A 15,778-nucleotide genomic window follows, 5' to 3' on the forward strand; every position below is an offset into this window, starting at 1 on the left:
TGTGATCATAGCAAAATATGTGTCAGATATTACTTGATAAACAAACAACTGAGTCAGTCATCCTGTTTCTGACTGAACATTGTCTGAGGAATGTTGTCAACAAAATGCCTCTGTCACGAGTGTCTTTAGTGAGGCTATTGTAGGAGAATGAAGAAACTTGTGACTTTTAAAAGAAACAAAAAAGTATTTAATGTTCTTTATCTTTGTTTTTTGAGGTTGTCATTTAATCTTTATGATGTGGTTGGGGAAATCTAGCAAACCTCAACCACATCTGATATGACCCTACCTGTGTATCCATTGCCGTCCATGTCCACACCGCCAGATATTGCCTGTCCAAACATCTGGAGACCAGGATTGACGCTACGCCCAGTTATTTTCTGTAACACAAGATAGCGACCATTAAAATACACAGTTCAAGCTAACATGAACACTGTGAGACCACTTTTCTTTGTGTTTATTTTTCCACAGTGACAGATTTTAAAGCATTTGGGGTCAAGTCAGAGAGCAGTCATTAATAAAGACTAATTATCAAAACATGTCCCCAAAGTTGCCTTTTACATTTCTCTACAAAACAACTGGTAGATCATTTCAGTTCTTACATATTCCATGCATATAGTACTTAAATTATACACAAACATATGTTTTATGTTACTTACTGAAATCGCATCAAGTTCGATATTTCAGCAAGGCACAGGCTAAGTAGCTAATGAAACCGTTGCAGCTAATAATAACACTCTCACATCACTTCACTGTATGCTTATACAGTTCACTCTGCTGTTGAAGAAAAAAAATCTTTATGTGCAAAATAAATCCTGAGTTTCATTTATATTTACATGACCGTCGTTAGAATTTTGGCTTGTATTTAAGGTCTGGCCTATTAGCAAGGAAACACATTTAACCCTAGTTTGCGCTAGTTAGCCTATGTTACATCCTGACAACCCCACAGCATATCAATTCAGGGTGTTAATTGCCCCCAGATAATTACAAATACAGTGTGTTCTTGTGAGCAGTCCTTATAAAAAAGATGCACAAAACAAAAACACACCATACATTTTTTTTTTTAGTTATTAAGGTTAAGTTAGGCTAAGCTAGCCAGTCATGATGCTATGCTCACTAAAATGAAAACTGTCAGTCTAATCCACAAATTGAATATTACTGTAATACGGTACACCACTCATTTGTGTGTAAAGACATTGTAACCATTCAACAGTATTAGGATTACAGCTTTATGGTCTAAAATGGCTTGTGGGGTTACACAAGATTTTCAGCATGGAAATGCATTGTGGGTCATATAGTTATAGCTCAGTTAAAAGCTTTGGAGGACTACCATTAATACCATGGACCACATTCTCCTCACAATTCTCTGTTACCTCAAGAGTTGTTATTCGACACACATGCATGGTGACCATATGCTTTCTATTCATTTACGATTCAGCATACAGCCTATATTATACATGCATTTGTGCACATTAATGGCAATGTCTTACCATGGAATATTTTCTGATGATTCCCGTGGCATCCCCGTGATAGATATAAACAGCTCCTCCATAGTCATCCTCTTTTGGAGCTCCTATGGCTACATCTGGAGGGGAATATATGACAATGAAATACAACAATGGTAGAATGTATGCTTATGAAGCACTGAGGATTTAGTGTGTGTTTGTTTCGGGCGTGCAGTACACAAGCTATAGACTCCTAAAAGACAATTAAATGTTGTTAGTGGCTACATAAAGTTGTGCGACTTCTGAGAGAGTGGAAACAAGACTATAAAGTGCTGGCAAGAGCGGTTAAATAACATTACCATATCCCATTTCCACAGAAAGAGCCACATATAAGCCTCAATGTGCACTCAAGCATACCGAAGCAGAAATCATAAAAGATGGCTCGTCTGAGTATCTAACACGCAATCATTAACTAATTATGACTCAACAAGGCATTTATTTTAATAAAAACGTTTTTCTACATATGTCCCTTGAAATTAAATGGCAACTCTGTCAGTCAGTCTGGCTCTTTCACCATTAAAAGGTTTATAATGATGATGGGTTATAACATGACTCGCGGCCATTTTTCCCTCACAAATAAAAACTGTGCCAGGCTGCAGGCCGAGAATATGAATGAGTATGGTGTGAGTAGGATCAAACCCGTAGAGCCAAGCCAAGAAAAAAGACAGTTTGTACATATTAAGAAAATGTCAGACTTTGAGCTACATTTATGACATCCCATTGCCTTTAAGTCAACAAAACCGGACAATTTAACCAACTTTGAGTGTTGAGCAAACATGACCAGGTTCTTAACTCTCGCCGGTTGATTCACTTTTAGAAACTTGTACAGTGGCCAAAGGACAACAACAGTAGTTATTGAAAGTTAATGAAAGACTTCCTCGATTGCACAAATAAGGACACACAAGATCGTCACTTCATATTTTACTTGGGACTGGAAAAAAAAATGACTGGTCACTGTTAAATGGTTGCTAAGTTAGCATCTCATCATATGATCTCTAAGAATGCCTTGTTATTGTTCAATGAGCATACATGAGGGCATACAAAGACTCATTTTGTTGTTCATCCATCCATCCATTTTCTTAACAGCTTGTCCTCACAAGGGTCGCGGGGGGCGCTGGAGCCTATCCCAGCTGGCTTCGGGCAGTAGGCGGGGTACACCCTGAACTGGCTGCCAGCCAATCGCAGGGACAATTTGGAGTGTTCAATTAACCTGCCATGCATGTCTTTGGAATGTGAGAGGAAACCGGAGTACCTGGAGAAAAGTGGTATGGACCAAGTACCAATTACTTGATGGCCACTATACCACCTGAGCCGCACTGCCCTATGCTGGCCCTGGAGCCATTGAGTAAGTGAACCGTGATGCTATTACTTTACACTGACCTTCATAGCCATCGTCGTCGATGTCTCCAATCGCGGAAATGTACTCTCCAAAGTGGGCGTTGTAAGCATTGTCCCCGGTCAAAACGGCTTGCTCCTCCATCACCCCCTGAAAACACAGAACTCATGATGTTAAACGGAAGCTCATGATGGGAGCTCCGAAATGAAATAACTTGTGTGTGGTGGTAGGAAAAACACTGTACACATAACATTACAAGAAGAAATGAATTCCTACAGAAATTGCGTGTCAATACCGTTAAAGAGTGCCACCAGTGTGGAACCAATTTCAAATTTCTTAAAAATGTATAACAACTCGGCAGCTGCATTCTAACTCAGGAGATCCCCACTTACATTGCCCTTGCTGAGGTACACAAATACGCGGCCCTCATCCCGTAGCTGGCTGTGCATGGGTGCCCCCACCAGCAGGTCTGACAGGCCGTCCTTGTTCAGATCAACTGCACACAATGAGGAGCCAAAGTAAGAGCCCATCTGGAACCAAGCCGAGCCACAGAGCATTGGGTCAGATCACAGACATTTTCTTTCTGTTTCATCATTGACATGCAGACAGACTGACTGATGGTATGCAGACAGACTGACTGATGGTATGTTCCCTTGCAAAGGTGCATTGACATGAAAGGAATAGTTCGACAGGAAGTTGACCAGGGTTTCTGCAGGTACCAGCAAGTCTAATTTAATGTTTTTTTAACATTACCCATGTCGTACTGTAGGTTTTTCATACTCTTGTTAATGAACATAGACATTGACAAATATGGTTACCAAATACAAGAGTGGTTGTATCATTTTAACGACTGATACAGTAATTTTATAGTAAGTAATTCAAAAAGTTATTTGAAGTTAAAAAGATATACAAATAAATAATATATAAATAAGATATACAATATAAACAGTTGAAAGGAGTCATTGAGTCATACACTTGTGTTGAAAAAAAAATCTGCCACTAGGTGTCATTAGTGTTTCATGTTGGACATATGAAGTATGTTTTCCCTTTCAAATTCAGAGCAATTGGTGTTAGAAACATGAAGCAGCTCGTGGACCATTTTGTTCATTGTAAATTGCAACTAGTCACCAGTCCTCACAAATAAATATATTTTTGTCACATTTATTATTGCTAAATTGTGTTATAGTGACTCCTTTTCACAACGCTGTATGTAAAACAAAGCATGAACGAATGTATTTTATTTCAACATTTAATGCCTCTGAACATCATAATTAATGCTTTACAATGCCATTTAATCACTGCCAGCCCAGTAAAAATCGATCTTTTTACGTCTATAGCAGTCAATGGCAGCGAATGAGTTCAGGTCTTAATTGGAGCAAAATTCATTTAACGACTTTTAATGCTTTTTGATAACCTGCGGGAACCCTGTTGAATTTTTATTTGGTGAGTGGATATCTTTCATTCGATAAAGTTATACATAATATTAAAAGGCTGTTGGCACTTTTTTGTGTCAATTCCAGCTAAAAGATTAAAAAAATTGTCTCATCATTTTGGCCTTTAATGTACTTTTATTTATCAATTGGTTCAAATGTGAGTGTTTAGGGAGTCCTCTTCCGTTCCCTGTATGGGAAATATTAGCTAATCACTTAAATTTAGATCTAAACATTGCAGTAAAAGATTGTCTAAGCAGCATCACATAAATTCATGACGTATAGCCTCTGCATCATAATTTAAAACATGACTCTCAGTGTGTGCATTTAAACCGCATTTGAATCCATACCATTTTCCCTGAGGCTTGAAAACTCTTCACCAAAGACACGCCATCAATTTTGAAAAGGTAAACCTGGAAAAAAAAGAAGAAAAGACATAATGAATTATGATCGGCATCAGCTAGAGAATTAAGCAGAAAGATGAGGTCACTACCTTCCCGCTGCCGTTGTGCTGAGGGGCCCCCGCGACTACGTCAATCACATTAGGTGAGGAGAAGTGTCCAGCAGTCACAGCATAGCCTGCACACACACACACACAAACACAAGTCTTTGATTTGTTAACCTTTTTATATTTTCCACAATAATTCATATTAACCGTCTCTCACCAAGGTAGCTGTATCTGTGCGAGTCAACATCATCTTTGTTTGGACTGTAGAAGGTGTCAGACGTCAGGTTGTAAACCTTAATTGTCCCGGTCCAGTAGTAAGACCCCGGGGCCCCCATCACCACCAGCTCCTGAAAATGAACACCCACCATGTTCATTCACATATTTCTCTCACCCGTGAATTTCCTTTCATCTGGACAGCTCAAATTGAGCACACGAGTGCCACAGGGTGAAATTTGGGTTAACCGAAGGCCACAGACGGTCGTGCGCTATCTGCTGCGAAACCACCCGGCCGGCCGGCGGCCAGGAAGTGTGACGAGGAATGCAGAGCCCGTGCAAAATGGACAGCTGTAGAATGACTTGTTTAGCCACGGCTTTGCCCTGTGACACTTTGATGCCATTGTAGCAGATTATAGATCGCTGATGGACAATAAAGATATATTTACTTTAAATGTCTCTCTTTTATTTTATTATTGCATTAGGCAACGTCCTGCTTTATTGTGTCACGTATGACACCGCGTGACGCTGGACCAGTCATACACGCATACGCACGCACACACACACAGTCATAGCAATCAGTTCCAGACGTCAAACATCTGGCGACCGGTGAGCTCGGTGCAGACGAGGCTAAGATTTAACAGTTGGACGTCTTTTCAAGGAATTCCATACATTCTTTCAGGAGTGAGGGCTTGTCAATGTGGGGGGGATTCAAATGCCTCAACAGCGAACCATTGTCGATATAAGCGTTTGATGATTTCACTTTTCTCATTTAAAACCACACTCTCCAGTCTCATATGAAATAAAAACACAAATTGTACAGTCATGGCTAAAACTTTTGACAGTATGTACTAGTATGGTCTTCAACACACTAGTAGAATGAGTAGGGCAGACTATTTCATTACTAGAGGTACTTTTGGCTTACTAATATACAATTAAACCTTACTGGTCAACTACTGTGCTGCACTAGGTCCACCTAATAGTCATGTGTCATGCACTAGTAGCGTCCCAGAACCTACTATTAGCACCAAAATACCCACAATTAGCTTTGCCTCACTAGAAACATGGAGTTGCCCTACTAGTATGCCAAAGTTGTACTACTTGTGTGCAGTATTGACATACAGTAGGGATAAAATATATATATATTCAAAAACAACTTTATTCGTACGACACAGTTGTTCTACTAATGCGCTGAATAGTCTTACTAATGAGGATAAAGAGTGTATACCTTAAGATGGATATCAGGAATATGGAAAACATGTTCAATCCACTTTCCATAGGCAGTTGCGCTTTTTCTGCTTTCCAATTTCTAATTGCAAAACACATTTTTCATATGAATTTGCGGAAAAAGGCCAAATTAACAATGTTGCTTTTCGGGATAATTCTATTCATTTTGCATCTGTGAAATATTATTCAGTAACAGGTTTGACCTATATACTGCATATACGCAAATGAATCTGTATTGTCTTCTATGGAACTGAAACAGCCATTACCAAATTCATTGTGGGCCCGGTCATTTTTAGTCGGAAAAATGCTTAGTTAATTATAAATGTTATATTGTAGAGTGTTTTATTTTTGTTTTCATTATGCCATTGTTAACTTCTTTTTACACTTAAAACCCTAGGTGGTATTGTGACCCGTTTTGGGCCTTTTGATGGTTCTGACCAAGCCATTTCAAAATAAAATACTGCCCACGGGTTTTAAAAATTAAATTAGACTTTACATTGATCTGATTGGCTGGACCGGGATTGGCCGATATTTTGCATTTTATGCAAAATCGGTGATCGGCTCCATGAAATGAGACATTACATATTGTCACCCTCTAAAAATAATTGCCTAAGTCATATTTTTTTCCCCAAATTATTATTTTTGCCTAAATCATCTCGTCATGATGCAAATGGTTAATTTTTTTGTGATTCCTGAAAAATCTGAAAAAAGTTACATAGGCGATTATTTAAAGAAGGTGTCTATATTATATTTAAAGTTTCTCAGTGTTTATTGGAGTTTTAATTATTATTATTTTTATTCCATGCATTACAATTGGCATCATTTAGACATGTATAGTCCCTATCCACTGCAAATGTCGGCGGTCGACTGTAGAGTAAGCTATATTGCTTCATCTTCTGATCGAGTCGGTGATCGGTTATCGTTTTTTTCAAACTTGTTGATCGCTGATCATCTGAAAAATCCTGATCGTGTAAAGCGCAGTTTTAATATTAATGTTTAACTTGTATGACCATTACGATTTTTTAAGTGACACAGTAAAGCATCTTCAATCAGTAAAAAAGTATGCATAGTAAATAAGTTTGCTTCAAACATCACATTTGATTCTCAATGGAAGTAAAATTCATTTAATATTTATTCATTTCATGTCTGTGACCACCTCTGCCTAAATTGATTTTGACTGAAATTTGAGACACTAGGAAAGAATTATATTGCAAAAGTATAGAAATGCAAATTTTTGGGCCACATTTTCATGTATGCCTTATATATACACTTCTTTTCCCAACTGTTTTGCTCAATTGGGCTTCAGTCAGGCTGCTTAAATAAAGAAGGAGTGCAACACAAAAAGCTATTGTGCGACACTGGATGATGTCATCGGTCAGTAGTGCATCCTCGCTGTATTCAGAAAATGGAAACGTGTGTTTTCTTAATCGTTTTATCTCGGGGAAGGACCCCAGAGGTGACGAGAGGCCAATGCAGCCAAAGGAAACACAAGATTGCAGTTATTAGGCAACATCCATGCCTTACTATCTTACATGTTTGATTTTCCACATCATTTCACATCTTAAAAGACGTTGACGACAGACAAAGAAAAATATTCTCATGATCCCACAGAGTCAAGGAGTAAAAATAGACGGTTGCAAAGTTCCAATAAAATGCTTATAGGAGAGCAATAAGGTAAGGAAGTCATATTAAGTACACACCATGAAAACATTAAATACACATCATTTGTCCACTGGATGTGTTAAGGAGATTAAGAAGATGAACAAGCACTGTTACTGACCTCTCTAAAAACTCCCGCTATCCCAGCTTGGCAGGAGCCGTGCTCTTCCCCATACTTCTGCTTATAATCTGAACACAAAAAAACAAACCACAAATTATTTCACTGTGTGCTTGATCCAACATTTACTGGAGTTCTCTCTCTCTCTCTTTCTCTCTCTCTCTTTCTCCCGGCATTCCATATGGAGCTAGTCAAGGAGCTGGTCACATCCAAAAGGAATCTGGGGGAGCAGAGCGTAGGCAGAAAGGAGCCGTGCAACATCCAAGGAGACCACTCACTTTGAGGGGGACGCTCTCAGGTTACAAAAAAAAGCTCAACTTGGATCAGCGTAAAATGCACAGTAAGTTGAATACAACACAAATCACAAGTCCGGTGCTGCAGATCGGAAGCTATGGAAGGAAGAGAGACCCGGTCAATGCCTTTTTTTTCTCTTCTCTCTTTTTCTCGGAATAGTGCGTATATGGGCTATCAAATCTTCTTCAAGGACTGACCAAACCATCACATACTTTCAACTTTGTAAGTGTACTTTTGTTGGACTTGCGGAGGGGAGATCAAACTTCACGCTACCTGTTTTCAGAAGCTCAAAAGCAGATGTGCGGCTCTGTGACGGCTCACGTGACTAAAATGAAAGTGCACGCTCACAAGTAGTAAACAAGGGGTTTAAAAAAAACAATAAAAATGCCCTTTGGTTCTTATTCAGGCATTACATGAATTACATAATAATCGAAATAAATTAGTGCTATTATTGTTATCATTAGTACATAACAGGCAACTGAATCCAGAGGTGGTACAATTTGGAGTTCAACCCAAAGTTTCTGGAAACATCATCATCATGTGAGCAAAGTTTAACGATACCAAAATGTATCCGGTAACCATAATTTATAGCTGTGCATACAAATTAGTTACACATCAATTATGTACATACATATTGCAATCCATTTCACCAAGGTGATGCTAATGCTAGCATGTAGCCAAAAACATGCTAATTCCAGTAATGAGACACCACTAGGTGACAGTATTGCAACGCAAACAACTTCCTGTTTCCTCTCGTAAGTGTCAGTCAGGTGTATTCAATTGATGAGTGGTTTTACTTTATTTTAGTTTTATGACACAGTTGTTAAATAGCCTCAATACTGGTATATCAATGTCGACACTAGTAAGTGGCAAAATGGCCGGCACCTAAAATGAATAATAATGGGTGGATAACACAAAATTGATCAGAATACTGTGTTTACACCAGAATATATTATTGTAAAGAAAATGTTCAAATAAGACAACGTTTTGATTTGGGGAGAATTGTTGCAAAAGAAATCTAAAATCACTGTACCTTCATAACACGGGATGAGGGGCTGCGTCCTGCCCTGGAGATTCGAGGGGATGATGGAGCAGTACCCATGCGGGAGGATGTGCTCTGAGTCGTAGTAAACGTTTTTCCAGCGGTGGGCACAGGCCTGCGGGAATAAAATACTACTTTTAATCTGTGTAGAGAGAGCAGACTGACCTGGACTGCACTGTATTTGTTCAAGGCGCCGGGCTGGAGTCAGTGTGTCTCAAAGGATGTGGAACCTTTTTCAATGGAGGCGGCAGTTCCACTCAGCAGGGTGCACAACTCAGCGCAGCTTTTATGACATGCAGTGTGGAGGAATTGTATACAAAAAGCCTGAAGCAACACAAATTTGACCTTAAAATAACATTAAAATCATTTGTATGGTACACCGACTTCTTAACTCATTCACTGCCATTGACGACTATAGACGTCAAAAATTAATTTGAATTATTTCTAATAGTTTCCCATTTTTGTTAACAAGAGTATGAAAACCTAGAATTTTTTTATTGTACATTTAGAACTGATATAAAATTTGTGATTAATCGTGGGTTAACTAGTGAAGTCATGCGATTAATTGACTAAAAAATGTAATCGCCTGACGCCCCTAATTTGTAAAACTCTTTTCTTAAAAAAAACAACAGATTGTTAAAAATGAATAAAAACATTTTTTTTGTTTTTTTTTTTAAAGAAGAAGAAAAGATTATTAAAAATTAGGGGCGCTTCCTTTCTTTTCTTTGGTCTTTCCTCGGGTCTCCTGACGGCCTCACGACTCTGGCTGGAAGTGTTCGGTTTAGGTGAACGGTGTGGGATTTTTTAATAGGTTTTAGGTGAACTAATGAATACACACACACTCGCACGCACATACACATACACATACTCACCCACATACAAAAAAACAAAAACAAAAAAAAGAGAGCAATGATGATGAAATGTCAAATCGGTAAAATTACCGAATGAACAATACTGAGCTCTCCAGAAGAAAAAAAAAAAAAGAAGAAAAAAAAAAAAGAAGAAAAAAAATTTGTGGCGTCAGGTGATTTGTAATTAATCGCTTGACTTCACTCCTTAACTCACGATTAATCACAAATTTTATATCTGTTCTAAATGTACAATATTTTTTTTCTAGGTTTTCATACTCCTGTTAACAAAAGTGAAAAAAAAAGTTACACTAATAGAAATAGTTTAAATGATTTTTTTACGTCAATAGCCGTCAATGGCAGTGAATGAGTTAATACAGTCCAGCGTACGAGACTGTAGATTTGTTTTTGTAACATCAAAAATGGCAATAGAATGACCTAAAGGAAGACATTGCAAATGACGGCAGAGTTTACTGTCATGTTCTTGTCGAGTGAGTGTCTCGGAAGAAACATCTGCCATGCAGCCGGTCCCCCCCCCCCCTGATGTGTTGTAACATGAGCTCATTCAAATGACGAGAGCGAAAAAACGTTAAAAAGGGATTTAGAGCAGTTAAGCAACACGCGGGCTATGAAAAGTCAGCACCTTTCTTTTATCATACACCTATGAAGACAGCCGCAACACGTTGCAGCCAAAGGTTGCGTAACTTCTCACTAGCATTCCTCACAATGGAGCCAAGAGTATGCAAAATCACGCCAATAGATTCCGCCGGAGTGTAGATAACATATTCATACAGGTTAAACAGTCCCAAGAAGGACCCGGAAATCCTCTGAGAAAGATTCCTGTAATTTTTCCTCCCTGAGGAGGGAGTCAGGAGGAAGGGTTTTTGAGACAATGAGTATTTACAGTAAATCTGAGTGACTCGCAATGATTTTGAAACTCGCTTTCACATTATTCTGCTTGACTAACTGATAGCTCCCTTGCCGCCCATTATGAGAGGGGTTCGAGGTTAATTAGGACCACCACAGAGGGGTTGAAGCCTACACAAAGCTGCTTAACTATCATGTGAACTGGAGGTTAATCAACAACTAATCTTTCATCAAACTTATCGATAAATTAATTGTCAATTAATTGACAGATTAATTGATTATTAGTTGCCGCAATTATTTTCTTTTCACTGTTCTTACTTCTCTAATTTGAATGATAAAATCTCACTTTGGGCTCTATTTTTGTGACTGGCAGCTGCCCAGCACGTGGCATATCTGCGCAGAGGCATGTTAGACCACGTGTTGGTAATTTCGCAGACCAGCACAGGTTAGTGGATCCAGTGTGTCGGTGTGGGAGTGGTCACAGGCAACTTCTATCATAGCCGTCAAATTGGCTAACCTCATTCCCTTTTATTCATGCAAGCTGAGAAGGATTTTTAAGCTTTGTCAAGGCAAGCAACCATACTGTATATGAGCCACCGAGAATGAGAGCGGGCTAACTCCATTTGTCATTTTTAGGTTAGGTGCAGAAATGAATAGAAAAAAGGCACATCTTTCAGATGACTAGTAGCACAAATTGAAGTTTAGTTCAAATTTTGACATATAGGGGGCAGTCCATTATAATTGATATGCACTAAAACCGCCTCAGGCATGTAAAAAAGCAACTTAAAGAAAGCAACTGTTGTCTTAATGAGAGAAAATACCAAGAAGTGATGTTGGGACTTTTTTTTTTTGTTGAAACAATGATGTTGCTGTACTAATCAGTTGTCATTCATCAACTCACCAGAACTCTGCCGTCGGCTCTGTTCTGACGCGCCAGGCTCACTCCCATCCACTCGTCGTCTCTGTCCCCTTGGCACGTCTTCCCACACGACTCTCGCGGCTTGTTTCCTGGTGGACAATGAGAGCAGTTTGCAGACGTCACAACATCAGCACAAAGGATGCCTTGTAGAGAAAAAAAAAAAACTTGTCCGCTATTGTCATAATTTTGGGTCTCGTCCTGTCAGCTTGGCAAACAATATCCTGGCGCTTAAAAATCCGGGAAGTTGTTTGTTTAAATGTAGTCTCTTGGTAGCTGCACAGCTGCAAGCCAAGAGATAACGTCTACAATATTAGTATCTCTTCAAGTGGCACAATTTCAAGACAAATGGGCTTAAAAAATCATAAGAAAGTAGGGGTTGAAACTTCAAATCATCATTGTGTCTAACATCACTCTAGATATCAACACATTTTCAAAAGCATCTCCAAAAGCGTGTTTGGCTTTTCCTTTGGCTTTTTGTCCTATAGAAGGCTACCACTGAATAAAATTAAACTTATGATATGAGTGTCTGCGCAGCAGAAAATGAGCAATACAATTAACCAAATATACGGTACATTTCATCCACAAACTAATGTTACCAAACAACTGCAACGGTAAATAGTAGGGGTGTGCCCAAAAAATCGGTTCTCATAAGAATCGCAATTCTCATTTTGTACGATTCAGAATCGATTTTAAATGTCCCAAAATCGATTTTATTTAAATAATTTTATACTGTCTTGCCTTTGTCTGTGTGTGCCTTAATTTGGAGCGCTGTTCATGTTGTACCTGGTTTGGCCACTGAGGGGCAATGTGGTTCCACGCGGTCTAATACACTGTTAAGTTGTATCCACATAAGAGAGTAGAAGGAAAAAGTCACGATCAAGTTATTCCAATAAAAGTTTGTTGTTGTTTTTTCAGCCTGGAGCAATTTTTTTGGAGTGTAAAAGTGCCGCGAGTAGCGCGCTAATTAGCATTAGCGAGTCAGACTGGAGTAGATCATTACAATTCCTTGCACATCTATAGATTGAAGCAAAAATCATTGGCAATCAAATCATTTTGAATTAAAAAAACGTTCTTAATCGAAAATCGATTCTGAATCGAATCGCAGACCCAAAAATCGGAATAGAATCGTGAGACATTCAAGGATTCCCACCCCTAGTAAAAAGCATTAAGATAAGCATAATGTTAAGCTAATGACCACATGACCAGATTAGCTTGGACACAAATTATTCTTTTTTTTCCCCTCTCTCCCTATGTCTCTCAGGCATCTTTAAGGGTATGTAATTTTAGTTTTGTTTTATTATACAGTGGCTAACTTCGATTTCCGATGGATAAAATGGCTTCAGAATGGTGTTGCAGTGTTCTGCTGACCGTCAAACACGTTTTACCGTGAATAAAGTACATCAACATTTCTTCAAAATAATGCTAGGATTAGTCATGTTTCGACGCTTTAATGTCAGAAATGATCAAGATGATACTTCCCGTAAGTCAGCATGTGTTTTTGGTGACACACTGATTACATCAAAGTCGTTCTTGCACCCCGGTGTTCTCCCCAAGAACAAAAAATGAGGGCAGACGGTGGGTGGTGGAAGCTCATCTTTTTTGGCTTGTACGCACAGGAAACATTAGCCAGGGAATAAATCATATTTATCCAGGCAAGTAGTGAGAAAATCTCCACACAGAGATCTCTTGTCTCGTGTGAATATCACTGGTTATGTACTGAAAAGAAAAGACTAGTAAAGGGCTGTATTATTATGATAAAACAAAGCAGATGTTTGGGGGAGTTTATGTAGATTTTGGAAGGTGAGACCGTGGATGGTTTTCTTGTGTGGGTGCATGTTGTCCCAACTTAACACACGGCCGTGGTGTGGATGCTGCAAGCTTAACTGACCTCTTCCCAAGTCCATCTCCGTGCAGCGGCGCTCCGGGTTGCTGTGGACTCTGCACTTGAACACAGCACCAGGAGCGTGCACAGAACTACTGTAGGTAGAGTTGGCCCTGGGAGCCCCTACTATGACCCTGAACACACCAAGAAGGGGGAGGATACAGCCATTTAAATGCATGCATGAAAAGTTTGTATCAATGAGCATCCCTCAAGCGTCTTTAGTTGAACATTTTGTTATAGCTCAAAAACACAGCTACAGCTGTGACTTTTTTCTTCTATTACGTTCACCTGAAGGTAAAACAGCAGCATTGGCAACAAATGAGACTCACCAGCGTGTGTTGTCATGATAATGCTCCAGCACAGAGTAGCCAAAAAAACTAGAATTAGGTCCACGGAACACCAATGGATGTTCCAAGTCTATATTGTATGAGAAAACCACAGAAATAGAGAGGCATACATGAAAAATTGTTTGTACTCCCGTTTTTTGTCTTCGACGAGGAGCCATTCCTTTTTGCGTATCGTGCGTAATTACGCAGTATGTGTCCAAATGGAGTAAAAAGCAAAAAAAAAAAACTATAAGGATATTTCGGTTGTACGCGAGTCAAAAAGTTCCCAAAACAAGGTGGAGCGTTTTTCCCGCTCTATCGTAGAACGTAGGCTGTAATGGCATGAGGAAAAGCTTCTCGGAGGAGAGTTAACGGTCCACAGAATAACGGTGCGTCAGCTTCTCTCCATTCTGAGTCCATCTGATAAAGTTGCTGCACTCTGGCAGCCTGTCGCGCAGATAAACGCGGTCATCTAACATCAAACTCACGTGAAGTAGCAGAGGCGGGACAGGAAGTAACACAGATTTTTAAGAAAGTAAAAGCATAAGTGTTTGATGAAATTGACGACGGTAGCTTGTCGTGGTCAGTTTTACTTTGAAAGGACAAAACAAGGAACGTGTACCGTCACATTTAGTTTCTACACTCTAGCTTTGAAGGTCGCATTTCTGGAGATTGCATTTCTTTGGTACTGCGTTGAGGGCGCTGTGCCGCCCTCTAACGGTTATACATTGACAGTGCGTGCACGCCCCCCTTAAATGATGTAAACTCACTAATTTCAAACTAAAATTAGGGGGGATCTATGGATGAGAGAGATAATTCACAATACAGAATTAAAAACGCCACAGAATACTCAAGTCTAGCAGTGACGACGAGGCTCAAAAACAGCTTCCACTACCAAGCTGTAGAATGCAAACACTCCAACCACCCACAATAATAACTGATGACTACACTACACACTCCTTTACACGCATGTGCAACATATTGAACAAAAAAAGTGCAACAATAAATAAAAAAGTTATCTTCTCAAAACAATTTATAAACTGATTATATGTATGTTGTATATCGATCGATTTTACCAATGAGTAGATGGGCCGGTTGGCTTAAAGAACAGAGCCTATATAAAAGTATTAAATGTTGTAACCGACTATTATTGACACTACAACAGAGAAATACTGTATTAAAATTTTTGGCACTAAAATCGTTGAATATCTACAAAACGCAAGACAAAACACCTAATACCGGTACATTTCGTTTGCTTTTACATATTAAGGCACAATTATACTGTAACATTTTGAACTATATACTGTATAGTACATGGTCAAAAAACATTGGAAAACATGCATTCCTCTTCCACCAAGTGAAATAAAGCCTGAATAATATACAGGTATTTGCGATCTAATTCTTTTCAGTGCATACTTGCTATAAAGGCTTTATGGGTTTATTTATATCCTGCTGTAAATTTGCTTCCCGCTATGAGTGCCTATATTGAAGGCAGCTGAGAACCAGCGCCATATTCTCTCAATGACAACAAACTTGAGCTCCAAAAATGTGTTTCTTTTTTTCTTTAAGACGAAAAACAGTGAACGACCTTTTTGACATGGCACTCATGGATGTTTTGTGAACTTTTTCTTAAAGTGTGGAATAAAAGAGATTAGCCAGGCAGAGAA

The 15,778-nt window shown here is 39.0% G+C and overlaps 1 protein-coding gene across 1 annotated transcript in view; it reads right to left on the reverse strand.

Moving 5' to 3' along the window:
* itga9 (integrin, alpha 9) overlaps positions 1-14,549 on the reverse strand; it is a 51,557-nt gene extending 37,008 nt beyond the window's left edge. The window contains exons 1-12 of the mRNA XM_077581166.1: positions 14,115-14,549; positions 13,792-13,919; positions 11,886-11,992; positions 9,261-9,384; positions 7,937-8,004; positions 4,934-5,063; positions 4,762-4,847; positions 4,619-4,681; positions 3,231-3,368; positions 2,883-2,988; positions 1,488-1,582; positions 287-377 (exon numbers count right to left, since the gene is read on the reverse strand). Coding sequence (XP_077437292.1) covers positions 287-377; positions 1,488-1,582; positions 2,883-2,988; positions 3,231-3,368; positions 4,619-4,681; positions 4,762-4,847; positions 4,934-5,063; positions 7,937-8,004; positions 9,261-9,384; positions 11,886-11,992; positions 13,792-13,919; positions 14,115-14,290 — 1,312 coding nt within the window. The 5' untranslated portion in view covers positions 14,291-14,549. The remainder of the gene's footprint in view (positions 1-286; positions 378-1,487; positions 1,583-2,882; positions 2,989-3,230; positions 3,369-4,618; positions 4,682-4,761; positions 4,848-4,933; positions 5,064-7,936; positions 8,005-9,260; positions 9,385-11,885; positions 11,993-13,791; positions 13,920-14,114) is intronic.
* Between the last annotated feature and the right edge of the window lie 1,229 nt (positions 14,550-15,778).

This window comes from Vanacampus margaritifer, chromosome 12 (genome assembly GCF_051991255.1).
Source record: "Vanacampus margaritifer isolate UIUO_Vmar chromosome 12, RoL_Vmar_1.0, whole genome shotgun sequence".
Taxonomy (NCBI): Eukaryota; Metazoa; Chordata; class Actinopteri; order Syngnathiformes; family Syngnathidae; genus Vanacampus; species Vanacampus margaritifer.